The 14,362-nt window shown below is 37.3% G+C and overlaps 1 protein-coding gene across 3 annotated transcripts in view; it reads right to left on the minus strand.

The window, feature by feature from the left end:
• Positions 1-14,362, minus strand: part of FBXL20 (F-box and leucine rich repeat protein 20) — a 95,555-nt gene that overhangs the window by 29,151 nt on the left and 52,042 nt on the right. For all 3 annotated transcript variants that reach the window (XM_029927169.1, XM_029927170.1, XM_029927171.1), the window contains exons 2-5: positions 14,150-14,211; positions 5,463-5,517; positions 2,305-2,379; positions 253-347 (exon numbers count right to left, since the gene is read on the minus strand). In XM_029927169.1, coding sequence (XP_029783029.1) covers positions 253-347; positions 2,305-2,379; positions 5,463-5,517; positions 14,150-14,211 — 287 coding nt within the window. The remainder of the gene's footprint in view (positions 1-252; positions 348-2,304; positions 2,380-5,462; positions 5,518-14,149; positions 14,212-14,362) is intronic.

Raw genomic sequence — 14,362 nt, forward strand, 5'->3', positions numbered from 1 at the left:
TTTTACTTAAGACTCCCAAGGAACCATTTAGGATACGAGGACTCTGGCTTTTGGCAGGGAGTACTTGTTCTTGTTTTATTCCCAAAGCCATACACCCCAGTACTGGATGTTTTTGTGTTATAAGCAATATATATGTATTTGGCTTCAGGATACCTTAAGAATATACAAACTTATTTTAACTTTTTCTGGGTGAGATGATGCTGTTCTTTTCTTTAACCAAGAAGATCAGTTAATCAATAGTTATGCTCTTACCTTAATGCATTGTCTCCTACTCCAAGACACCCACGAAGGCTCAACTTTCGTAAAAAGCCCCCACATCGTTTTGAAATATTCTCCACTACTCGACCCTGGACAGAAAAAAACAGGTAAATGAACAAACAAAAACTAAGCCACCACATTGTTTTTGAAGAGAACACATCCTCGTTTTTAATAATCTATAAGCAAAGGCTTCTACTTGATTTAAAAACTTAATAAATTCAGTAAAGCAATGTCAACTTATTTGAGAAAGCTTTCTTGATTAACTTATCTACCCCAAACATGCTTAAACCCTACGCGTTTATTTTGTTCAATTTGTAAGGTACTCTCTAGTTGAGGAAATGGTGCTCCGTAGTTCTACAGTTCTTATGCCACTATGTTAATGTAGGCTGCTTTCCCAGTTAAACTGCAGCTACTGGAGAACATTAGATTCCTTTATTTCTGAATCCTTTCCAAAGTGTGACTATAATACTCTGAATACAGCAAAGACTCAATGGACACTTAACAAAAGTTTGCTGAATGATTTTGTGGGCCATGTTGCTTTAAATGTTTATATCCATGAAGATTAGACAACTGTGAAAAATATAAGAATCCTGCATAATGTCAGTGGCTATCATTTTAAAAGCACCTTCTGTAGAAATGTAATGTTCTGTGTATAGTCCTAAGTTTATGTGAGGCTTTTTTAAAACTTTTTTTTTCTATTTCTATTTTTTATTTTTTTTTAAACTTTTTTTTTTTTACTGTTTATTTATTTTTGAGACAGAGAGACAGAGTGCAAACAAGGGAGGGGCAGAGAGAGAGGGAGACACAGAATCTGAAGCAGGCTCCAGGCTCTGAGCTGTCAGCTCAGAACCCGATGCGGGGCTTGAACCCACGAACCATGAGATCATGACCTGAGCCGAAGTCGGACACTTAACTGACTGAGCCACCCAGACTCTATTTTTATTTTTAATGTTTATTTATTTTTGAGAGACAGAGTGTGAATGGGGGAGGAGCAGAGAGAGAGAGAGAGAGAGAGAGAGAGAGAGAGAGAATCTGAAGGAGATTCCAGGCTCTCAGCTGTCAGCACAGAGCCAGATGTGGGGCTCGAACTCACAAGCCATGAGATCATGACCTGAGCTGAAGTTGGACCCTTAACTGACAGAGCTACCCAGGCACCTCTTTTTTCTATTTTTTAAATGTTTATTTATTTTAAGACAGAGCGAGAACCTGAATGGGAGAGGAGCAGAGAAAGAGGGAGAGACAGAATCCTTCATGTTGTCAGTGCACAGCCTGATGTGGGACTCAATCACACAAACTGGGAGATCATGACCTGAGCTGAAAGCAAGGGTTGGACACTTAACGGACAGAATCACTCAGGTGCCCCTAAAAACTACTTATATGGATCCACAAGACAAGCTCCACTGGAACTTAAAAAAATTTTTAATCTAATCTAAATCTCATTTTTCTTCTTGTAACAAATGAAGAAACTATTATTTCTCCTGACAAGAAAACCAAGGATCACGGAGCTCAGGTTTATGTTAAGTAATTTAAGCGTATGCCATTATCCTTCTCTGGTTTGGAGATAATAGGCTATACTAAAACAGCGGAAAAGTGGGAAGCGAAAAAAATCTCTCCCCAGCAAAAATAATTCATTAAATGATTCGGCTTTTTTTTTCGTTCTGTAGGCTCCCCCCCAAAAAATTCCTCATCTCAAGAAGAATTTATGCAAATATCCCCAGCAAACTGTTAAGTCTACTCATTCTTCAATAAGCAAATATAAAGAGACTTCCTTATAATGAGCAACACTTCCACCAAAAATATAAAAACAAAAAATTGTAGTCCATTAATACTAAATAACTTAGTATTCTATCAGTAAAACAGTTCTGCTTATTCTCAAAAAATGAGCAAGCTGTTGGGAACATTGCAAGTTCCCATGAAGTTCAGATGCACTGAAATTAATAGTTTCTCTCTCCAGGGAAAGGAAATTTATATGGTTGGGGCTAATCTGTTCCATGCTGTAATTACATTCTAACATGAGAAATGGGGCCACACAGCACATAATTATACCTCAATATCCCTCTGGAAATCAAACAGGTCAATTCGCTGCCAGTTACTGCCATCCAGAGCCAGAACATTCCAGGCCTGTTTTGAAGGAAAAGAGACAAAATGAGCAGAAGCTCAAGGGGGAAAATCAACAATGTGCAAGTTCACAATTCAAACTAATGATTGAAATTGACCAAAAAATCTCTCACTTTCCCCTTTCCCCCATTAAATCCCAAAAGGTCTGCCTTATTTCTGACTCATACTTTGCCCAATTACATTATCTCATAAATGAATGGGTATAGAAACTAGCAGCTGGGGTGGGGGTGGGCGTTGGGGAGTTGGGAAAGGATAGGTTGTGATAATATCCTAGTCAGAAACTCTTCTCTAAGTGTTAAGATTTAGTTTCTAATTTGTGTGGATTATTCTATATTTTACTGAGAAATTCTTTAAAAGTTTTCCCTATTAAAGTGTACACGAAAGTCTTAGTATTGTTGAGTTATAAACTTAGCATGTCATCTCTTACTGCAACACACTGAGATAGAGTCAATACTGAGATACAGGACAGGCAACTGTGGATACACTTATAAGCCCCAGGTTAAGCGGCACACAATAAAAAAACTTATTCTGGAAATCTTTAAGGTTTTCTCAGGAGTTCAATGTCGCTTTTCTTTTTGTGGTCTCATGGTTTCTTAAATGCCTAGCCATGGGAGACAAAACTTTTATTATTTTTTTTTAATGTTTTTTATTTATTTTTGAGAGACAGAGACAGTGTGAGGAGGGGAAGGTCTGAGAGAGAGGGAGACACAGAATCTGAAGCAGGCTCCAGGCTCTGAGCCAGCTGTCAGCACAGAGCCCGACGCGGGGCTCGAGTCCACGAACCGTGAGATCATGACCTGAGCCAAAGTCGGACGCTCAACCAACTGAGGCACCCAGGTGCCCTGAGACAAAACTTTTAGAGATCACATGTTTATTAGATTCTTAGGCTAAGTACACTTCTGGTTTTTGATATTTCTCATTTCCTTATACTACCTTCTCCAGTAAATAGAAAATATGCCAGAAAATATGCCAAACAAAGACTAGAATTAGGAATGACAGGTTCCCTTCTAGAATCTTTTTTTTTTTTTTAATTTATTTATTTATTTTGACAGAGCAAGTGAGCAGGGGAGGGGCAGAGAGAGAGAATCCCAAGCAGGCTCGGTGCTGCCAGCCTATGCAGGGCTAGATCCCATGACAGCGGCGGTAGGGAGAGGGGGACAGAGGATTCGAAGTGGCTTCTGCACTGACAGCAGAGAATCAGATGCGGGGCTTGAACTTATGAGCCATGAGATCATGACCAGAGCCGAAGTCGGAAGCTTAACCGACTGAGCCACCCAGGTGCCCCTAGATTTATTTTTTAAAAGAACAAATTCATTAACTACTTAATGTACAGAGAACAACAGGATAATGACTGATGTACCAACTCTCCAATTAATGAATATTGGCGTTGTGCTTTCCATTCTTTTAAGTTAAAATATAATAATAGGGAAGGGAAACCTGCAAATGAAAACAATGAAAATTCTTTCAAATCAACATTCATGAGATGAGAGTCTGCAAACTAACCCTGTTTAGATACTGCTCGGGGTATTCTGTTTCTCAATGATGACTTCAGCTTCATATAGAGATATTAAAGAAACCCTATTCACTTGTACCAACCACCTCTAAAGCAACCACTTAAGTACAGGGGACAAAAAAGTCATGAAGACAAATCATCAGAATACTGCTGATGGTTTCCAAAGTAGCTGATACAGAGATTTAGTATGGTTTTTAAGATGCAGATTTAAAGTTAGCAAGACACGGTGAATTTTCTCTGGCAAGTTTTGTGGGTTATTTTGAGGGGAATGATGTTGGTTATTTGAAAACCTGCACACACCGACAAAGATAAACACCATACTTTATAATAGAACTGTGTTACATATCTGGCTTGTAGAACTGTATCTGATACACAGTAGTTTCTCAATCAATATTTACTAAATGAAAAAGCAAAAAGCCATTGTACAGCTTATTAAAAAAAGGATGACTGCAGGTGCTCATTCATTTTAAGTTAATCATTATGTATCTGTGTTCTTAAAGCAATTTTCCTATAACAACAGAATCCATTCTATTAGTGGCAGCCAATAAGATTATGATGTTTCAGTTTTGTCAAACAATGTCAAATGACAAAAACAGATAATTAAGTGAAATAAAAAACTAACTTAAAGAATGCCCTATAGTTTTTAAATAAATTAATTTCTAGCTATTATCTTTTGATAATATGGGAAACTGAAAACAATTGATAATTGAAAGCAACATGAGAGATAACATGAGAATTAGATTCTCAATGGCCTTCTGTGTGTGGGATGTGCGTATATAAAATGAATTAAGAAAACATAATGAAACACTGTTTTGTTATAATTCTGAGAGCTTAACCTTTTGATTTGCATGCATAATACTTTTTCCTTGAAAATGTTTCCTCTGTTTAACATTACACAAATAGTCAAGAATTCCAAAAAACCAGGGAGCTTGGGTGGCTCACTTGGTTAATTGTCCAACTCTTTTTTTTTTATAGATGAATCTTTTAAAAAAATTTTTTTTTAATGTTTACTTATTTTTGTGAGAGAGAGAGAGAGAGAGAGAGAGAGTGCAAGTGAGCAGGGGAAGGGCAGAGAGAAGGAGACACAGAATCCGATGCAGACTCCAGGCTCCGAGCTGTCAGCACAGAGCCATTTGTGGGGCTCGAACTCACAACCGCAAGATCATGACCTGAGCTGAAGTCAGCTGCTTAATCAACTGAGTCACCAAGGCGCCCCAAGTGTCCAACTCTTGATTTGATCTCATGGTTAGTGAGTTCCAGCCCCACCTTGGGCTCTATGATAGCAGTGTGGAACCTGCTTGAGATTCTCTCTCCCATTCCCTCTCCCTCTGCCCTCCCACCCATCTCTTCTCAGAATTTAAAAAAAAAAAAAAAAAGTTCCAAAAAATTAGATAGAGACATATAGTAGAATCTTACTGTAGAATTACATGGGTTTGGAAATGCAATGGATAAAATAACATTCTCTGAAACACAACATACAACTAACTTCTGAAGTAAATTATCTGCCTACAGAGGCTGATATCATCAGTATCAGGAAGGGACCCCCCGCTGTAGTCATATCAACCATTCTTACCCTGGAGACCTGAGCACAGCGACACAAGGTAACAACATCCAGAAAAGAAAATATCCTAAAAAGAAGAGGGAGACAAGCTTTATTATATGATAGTTTCTTTTGATTTTTACCTATAAATAAGTTGGCTATGTTAACACATGCACAAAAAGAGAGAAGTTCTTTTGAACAAACACAAAAGCTGGAGCAACTTACAACTTAATATTGTCCATATAAAACACTGGGCAATCTTTTACTTGAGAATGTATGTAAAAGTACCATACAAGTTCAATTACTTACATCAAGGGATGATAAAATATTTCTAACTGATACAATTTGTTAAGAACGAAAAATAATTTTTACACTTCTAGTTATCAAGAAGGCTAGGGGAGGAGTAACTTTATAAAGAATTTTATGGTTATGAAGGAAAAAAGATTAAAAAATAGAGTAACACCTAAAAATTAGTAGCTATAAAATGTTAAATCACTAATTCTAAGTTAGGAAATTATAAATCTCATTTAACACATTAATGTCAGGAAACACGGCCTAGAATTTTAGTCTTACAGAGGTATTTTGAAGCATTGTTATTGGAAATAATTGATTTGCTTAAAGTGTGATAAGTCCCTACACTACACTATAAGCCACCTGTAAAGACAGGTCAGAGCATCCTGGCAATAAGTGCAGGGGTCATGTTGGTTTAAAGCCCTCCTTACTGATGAGCACCTGTAAAGGTCATTTTGATCTGAATAATAAGCTAAATAAACTTTTATGAAAGTGGCAAAAAGTGTAATATAGCATAGGCTTTAAAGGTTTAAGTAAATTAAAGTTAATTTTGCTTTAAGAATTTTATGAATTCTTAGGGTGCCTGGGTGGCTCAGTCAATTAGCAATATTTCATGCATATCTTAATCTGATATATATATATATATATATATATAAAAGTCAGTATGTCAGCTGTAACTCTGGAATCCATTTCATTTTTATTCATTAAATTTGTCTCCAGAGTACCTGAGATGGGCTGGATCAGGAGCAAATAATAATAAATACAAATAAATTATGAGGATGATGAAAATTATTTTTTCAAGTAGACAACCAAAGCCAGAGAGGAAACAGATGTACCCTTATAAGAACCTACACAGTTGCTATAGAAGAGTCTCACATTTAGCTTTAAATTTCTTGGTAGCATAAACAAAATAATATTCTTAACAGAAAAGAGGAAATACATACATTACACTACAAAATCAGAGCTCTTTCTAGCACTACTTTCTAAGAGAAATTTCTCAAATGAGAGTCTACTTAGATTTGGTGGGTAAAGTCCCATAGTAAATTCATTCACAGATTTCATATGGCCACACATTGGAGTACCTTTGTAATAGTTAAAAACAAAATAGCAAATAAAAATGCGTGCTTCTGACAATCCAGTTGATCCAAGGTTGCTTTTGGCTGCAAGTAATAGAAACTCTAACTGACATGGGGTTAAACAGTAAGGGAGGTTATTTCATACAAAAGGAAATACAAAAACCAGGCTGCCTGCATCTCAAGGTTAATTGATTTAGGGGATCCACAATGTCATCAGCAAGTTTGTTTATTCTGCTAGGAACAGCATCAGCTTAGTCCTAAAAGCTCTTTTCTTTATAGGCATAGGATGGATGCCAGCAAATACTGGATCAACATGTGTCTTTGTTCATTCTTAGGGGAGAGATAGGCAGGCATTTATTCTGCAATAAAGCCTCTTCTCAGATCTCATTAGCCTAAATTGGCTTAGGCCTTAACCAATCACTGTGACAAGTTTAGATTAATTAACTGGGCTGAAGTGGATGCTGGAAATTACAGTGCCCACCACAGACAGAATATAGCAATACTGAAAGGAATCATGAATGTCCTTCAGACAATCTTATATGAATATTACTTCTCTTAGCTGAAGTTTTCGTAAGATTAGGGTAGCGCAAAGATTATATTTCTTATGAAGTCCTACAGTTAAAATACCCTTAGTTGTGGATTAATGATTGATCCCTATACTTCAAACCAGCGAACAAGTACATCTGTCATCCTCTGAAGGAAAATAAAAGGCCTAACCATGAGCCATCACCTTATTTCTGCACTGTGTTTTATTTCCTCAAGCCAAAATTATAAATTATTTCCAGCATGTCAACAAATGGTTAATGAATTGCTCAAAATTCTATACCACAGAGCATAGCTAAGATGACTTTTGTTTGGAAAATGTTCATAGAAGGGGATATGGCCAGTTGCTTAACATAGTAAAAAAAAAAAATCCAAAAACCCTCTGCTTCATTAACATTCCTATAGAGCTTTTCATTTAGAGAGAGAGAACTTCTCTGGTCAACTTGGTCTAGTTAATAAATAAGCAGTTGTTACTTGTATACCTGAGGAACTCAATGATTTACTGTGCTACATGGGATTTCCAGACACGAAAAGATTAGGTTTGCATAGTTTCTGATCAGTATAATCTTGGTTAGGTAACTATAAGTAGCTGGATAAAAGACCAGTTGTCTGATGTGTCCTCTCCAGACCTGTAACAATAAGATCACTTCAAAAATATGTGGGACACTTCTTTTTCTATTCTTTACGGCCAGGGGTATGCATCTGGTTTATTTAAGAGGAGTTTTGCATTGAGATTCAAGTTAAAAAGGAGCCAAGGAGGAGGCTGTGTCTGCCAACCTGATCCACTTACTGATATGGAATGTATAGTCTTTATGTGCACATTAATAACCAAATATGTAGAGAGCTCTTATAATTTAATGTGTAACAGAATCTTGTCTAAAGAGTCAAAGCTTTTGTCCATGATAGCTACAGGTAACATATATTGCTTTTAGCAGAATTCTCTACAAGACCATAAATAATAACCAAAATGTCATAATTACACCAGAAGTCTTCTCACTTAAAACAGGGGCCTAGTAAACCTACACCTGTAGTTTGTTAATAAAAGAAACTAGCATACAGTTTTAATGAATGGTTCCTATAAACTGACTGTCTCTTATGAGGGATAAGAAGTTTGTAATTTTGAAAATGGGATGTAGTTTTTGCCAGACAGTAGACATGTATCAGAACTCTAAATTTAGAGCAGGCCTTAATACATCATGTGGCCAAAGATCTTCATCTAGTCTCTTAAAAACATTTTTTAAAAGTTTATTTACTTATTGTAAGAGAGGAAGAGAGAGCGAGCCAGGGAGGGGCAGGAGGGTAGAGGACACAAAGGATATGAAGCAGGCTCTGCACAGACAGCAGAAAGCCTGATGTGGGGCTTAAACTCATGAACCATGAGATCATGACCTCAGCCGAAGGCAAACACATAACCTACTGAGCCACCCAAGAGCCCCTAAAATTTTTTTTTTAACAAGGGGCGCCTGGGTGGCTCGGATGGTTGACTGACCGACTCTTGATATCAGCTCAGGTCATGATCTCACAGTCCTTAATGACAGAATGCCGTGTTGGGCTCTGAGCTGACAGTACAGAGCCTGCTTAGGATTCTCTCTCCCTCTCTTTCTCAAAATAAATGATACACTTTAAAAAATTAAAATAAAACACTTAGAAAAATACAAAGTGGTAAACAAATGGTTTCCTTATCCCTGCTCTCTCAGTATCTCCCCCCAAAAAAGTTTATTCTCCCCTTCAAAGGTAGCAGATATATCCACTTAAATCTAGATATATACCATGTATAGTACTTAGCATGTCTTCACGTATGCATTATTTCATATTTTTCAAAAATGAAAACATGATATATATACTCTCCCACAACTTGTTTTTGTTTCAGTCATTTAATAATTTGACATATTGGGGCACCTGTGTGGCTCAGTTGTTTGAGCATCTGACTCTTGATTTTGGCTCAGGTCATGGTTCAGTTCATGGGTCTGGTTCATGGGTTCAAACCCCATGTTGAGCTCTAATAGTATGGAGCTTCCTTGGGATTCTCTCTCTGCCCCTCACCTGCTTGCACTCATGCACATGCTCTCTCTGAAGATAAATAAACTTAAAAAATATATAATCACGGACATCTTTTTAGGTCAGCTCATGTACCTCTAGCTCATTCTTTCATTTATTATTTTTAAATTTTAATGTTTGTTTACTTTTGAGAGAGAGAGACCCTTCATTCCATCTCAGTTTTCTTATCTCTTTGATCTTAACCATTCTGGCTATCAGGGCATCTGACTGGCCCAGTCTGTATAGCATGCAACTCTTAATCTCAGGGTTGTGAGTTCCAGCCCCACACTAGGCATGGAGTCTACTTAAAAAAAAAAAAAAAAAAAAAAGTGCAACAAGTGATTGGTATACATTATGCAGTCAAATGCTCTATCCCTGAGCTATACCCCCAGCTGATTTGTATACATTATGAAATGTTCACCACAGTAAGTGTTGTTATCATGTGTTACTTAACCATTCTGGTTATGGACATGGGTATTTCAGAAGGAATTATGTAAAGAATTAAAGTGCAGAGAAAAGTCAATATGATCTTAGGCACTTAGCCTGAAGATAATGAAAAGCAGGAAGGTGCTAAATATAATGTAATTTATTTTTCTGGTTTATTATAGACATAATAATTTAATTTCCCCTTGATTTATGCTATAGATATATAACTCTGTTGATTTTTTCAAGTTATTTATTTTGAGAGGAGGGAGAGAGTGAGAGTAAGAGAGGGGCAGAGAGAAGGAAAGAGAATCCCAAGCAGGCTCTGCATTGTCATGTGGAGTCAGACACAGAGCTTGAACCTTGAACCCATCATCAACCATAAGCTCATGACCTGAGCCGAAACCAAGAGTTGAATGCCCAACTGACTGAGCCACTCAGGCTCCCTGTTTTGTTTTTTTTTTAATTTAAGTTAATTTTATGATATTTGGAAGAATAAATGGTCACTGTGAGCTGACCCCCCAACAAAAAAACATCACTCTCACTAAAACCCTGGAAGCCTATCCCATCAATCCTTATGTTCGGTTTCTAAAGATAATTGTCATCATTGTCAAGTATGTAGAATAAACAGAAGTCAAAGTCTACAAAATAAAAGCAGATATTTGGACGGACTGCATAGGGAGTGGAAGAAGGGATTTAAGCACTTATACATATCACATTCATCTTACTAAGGAGCCAAATCAGGACTTTAAAGACCAAGCTCTTCTATTTGTCTTCTCTCTTTCTTTCTTTTAAATGTAATGTCAAAATCCAGGTGAAAAGCTAACTCATTTGTGATCTTGATATTCAGAACCCCATTCAGTACACTCTAATAATGGAATTAGGATTTTTGAGACATAGGCTTCAGAGTCTCCTAGGTCTGCATTTGGCCTCCAGCCATGTCTGTCTATAATGCTTTCTTTTGTGGAGAAAAGGTTATTAAAGTCTACTAGGATCATTAGCTGTAAAGCTTCTCACCTGTGTCCCCCTAGGTATAATATTATATTTCTATAAATTGCTCAGGGATTAGTGAGTGATGTGTTTGTAGAAACAGGAGTCTTAGATTATGAAACTCCACATAAAGGTACTATATAATAGATGACCGGAAAAAGCAGGTGCATTTTAGCAATTCAAGAATGTTTGTTACATTAAACTTATTGTTTTAGGAATTGAGCTACAGAAGTTGGGGGTATCTATATTTATTTGGGAGTGGTTAGTAATCTGTATCAAAGAAGATGGGAGATATATTGTATAAAGACAGCCATCATGGTGGTTCCCTCAATGTAACAAGAAAGCTATCCACCCTTTCCCTCTATGGATAGATGTACAATATGTGGTACTGTTTAGTGGAATATTATGCAACAGGGGAAAAGAGAATGAGAAGTTATTGTTTAAGGAGTACAGAGTTTCTGGGGCACCTGGATGGCTCGGTTGGTTAAGCATCTGGCTTCGGGTAAGGTCATGATCTCACAGTTTATGAATTTGAGTCCCATGTTGAGAGCTCTGGGCTGACAGCTCAGAGCCTGGAGGCTGCTTCAGATTCTGTCTCTGTCTCTCTTAGCCCCTCCCCTGCTCCACACTCTGTCTCTCTCTCCCAAATATGAATAAAACATTAAACATTTTTTAAATAAAAGAATGATCAAAATGATAAATTTTGTTATGTATAATTTATCCAACTAAAACAGAGTTTTAAAAAACAAAATATAAAATTCCCATTACTTTGTCTGATGTAATTAACTCCATTCATTCCAAGTTCCAAAATGTGACAGAAAGCCTCTAATCACTGAACAACAAAATTTTGTTCTCTTAAGCTAAGTCATAAGATTTTTACACTTTAATTATGGGAGAGGAAATCTGACCTTCATTCTTCTCCAAATTAATGCTTCATGACCTCTATTTTGCAACACTGTAGTATCCCTGTTTATCTCAAGGGATTTGTATATATACACACACATACACACACACTGTTGTGTATATATATGCCCAACATGGGGCTTAAACTCACAATTCCCAGATCAAGAGTCCCATGCTCCACTGACTGAGCCAGCTAGGTGCCCTCCCCTGCCTGCATGCTCTCACTCTCAAAATACATAAACTTAAAAAAAAATTTTTTTTTAATGCACAAGTATGTCCACAGTGTTGTGCAGCCATAATCACTAATTTCAGAACATTCATTATTCCCAAAAGAAACCCTGTGCCCATTAGCAGTCACTCCCCACCACTCCACATCACAGCCCCTGGCCACTTCTATCTCCATGGATCTGTCTATCCTGGATATTTCATAGAAGTGGAATTATATATAGTATGAGGCCTTTATGTCTGCCTTCCACGGAAAAAACTCCAATAAAAAATGCAAATCATACGAGGGTGCAGCCAATTACCAAAGAATTAATTTCCCCGAATCATAGTGAGTCTTTAAACGATGATAGCACAAAATAATGCTTTTTTATATTATTATTTATTTTAAAAACTGACATAGGTCTTAGTGTACTCAATTTATAACAACAGCAAAGAACATAACCATTTAGGGGTGACTGGGTGGCTCAGTTGGTTAAGCAGCCAACTTTGGCTCAAGTCAGGATCTCACAGTTTGTGAATTCAAGTCCCGGATCAGGCTCTGTGCTGACAGCTCAGGCTGGACCCTGCTTCTGATTCTGTGTCTCCCTCTTTTTCTACCCCTCCCATGCTCACACTCTGTCTCTCAAAACTGAGTAAGTACTAATAAATAAATTAATTAATTAAGAAAATATAGCCCATTAAAAAATATTTCTCTTTAAGATGGTGCCATTAAAATTTTGCTAAACTTTAAGGGATATTCAAGATATCCAGGATACATCTCCAACAGTTCTGGGTAGCCAAGGGTATATCGCTATTATTTCAACTATAGTCAACCAGCATGTATAAATGCATTCCTTCCATGGAAAAATCCATTTCCATTCCAGATTATTTTTTCTTAGTATCTCCATTGTATAAAGTATTACATAAAGATTTAGAAGAATACAGTCCCTGCTCGCAAGGTACTTGCAATGTAGTGAAGGAGTCAGACGTGCAAATCCTTAGAAATGCCAGGAATACTCCTCTCTCCCAGCAACAGGGCAAAATGGTTTCCCACTGCGAGCGCGGACCGGGCTGGCTGGGGGCTAGACCGCCGTGGCGGCTGGGGGCAGGGAGCAGGTGTCCCAGTACAGCTTGCTAGGGTCTAACGTCTGCACCAGAGAACGTACCTTTCTTTCTAAATCCCAATACTCTACATAAGTGAGCAAAGAGTGGGATCATTAAGTACCAAAATAACGGGCACTGAAAACAACTCTCCTAGTTTTTCCTAGGTGATTCCTAGGTCAGATGCATGTAAAATTCTAAAGAATTAATTACAAATGAGGGTAAAAATTTAACTGTAATAAGAGGGAAGAGTTTCGAATCACTTTCACCTTTTTATCTTTAAAAATAAAGGGCTCTAGGGGCACTTGGGTGGCTCAGGTCATGATCTCACAGCTCATGGGTTCAAGCCCCGCGTTGGGCTCTGTGCTGACAGCTAGCTCAGAGCCTGGATCCTGTTTCAGATTCTGTACCTCCCTCTTTCTCTGACCCTCTCTTGCTCGTGCTGTCTCTCTTTGTCTCTCAAAAATAAATAAAAACCAGAAAAAAAATAAAAAAAAATAAAATAAAGGGCTCTAACTCTTCTTTACAGTACCTCAATATAAGTAATATTTTGTTGCAAATAGAAGTTACTTCATGGTCATATTTGATACCAGGAATGAGAAGTGGGAGCGAGAGATGGATTAGAATCACTTCAAAAAAATCAGCACTGGGGCACCTGGGTGGCTCAGTAGGTTAAGCATCTGACTTTGGCTCAGGTCATGATCTCAAGGTTGGTGGCTTCCAGACTTGCATCAGGCTCTGTGCATCAGGGTCTGGAGCACGCTTCGGATTCTGTGTCTCCCTCTCTGCCCCTCCCCTGCTCATGTCCTGTCTCTCTCTCAAAACTAAACAAACACTTATAAAAGATCACCACTATAATAAAATGAAATGTATCATCTTTTTCTGATTCTATCTAAGAATAGGGCAAAAGAAAACAAGCAAACAAAATCAAATCAGATAGGAAAGAATTGTTATTAAGCATTTAAAATTTTGATTCATATCTAGAAAATACAGTTAAGACTGTTTAACAAAACAATCAATAAATTTACAAATTCAGATAATCCAGATCCTATACAGACATGAAAATTATCAACAAGTCTATAAATTTTTAAATAGGCAAATATGATACACACACACACACACACACAACCAAACTAAAATCAGCAGACTTACCGTAATAGGAGTTCTTTGGGAAGTTTTTTATTGATTACAGCTTCATCACTATTTGAGAACATCTGCAAAAACAAAATCATTTAGTGTTACTTAACATTTTATGACATTCAATTCAAAGTTTAGAGGCAATCCTCTAAAGAGAGGGGTGAATAAGTATAGTGGGTATTATAAGCTAAAGTCATAGTTTTAGAGACTCTTTAGCCTGCAAAACAT

This window comes from Suricata suricatta, chromosome 17, assembly GCF_006229205.1.
Source record: "Suricata suricatta isolate VVHF042 chromosome 17, meerkat_22Aug2017_6uvM2_HiC, whole genome shotgun sequence".
In the NCBI taxonomy this organism is placed as follows: domain Eukaryota; kingdom Metazoa; phylum Chordata; class Mammalia; order Carnivora; family Herpestidae; genus Suricata; species Suricata suricatta.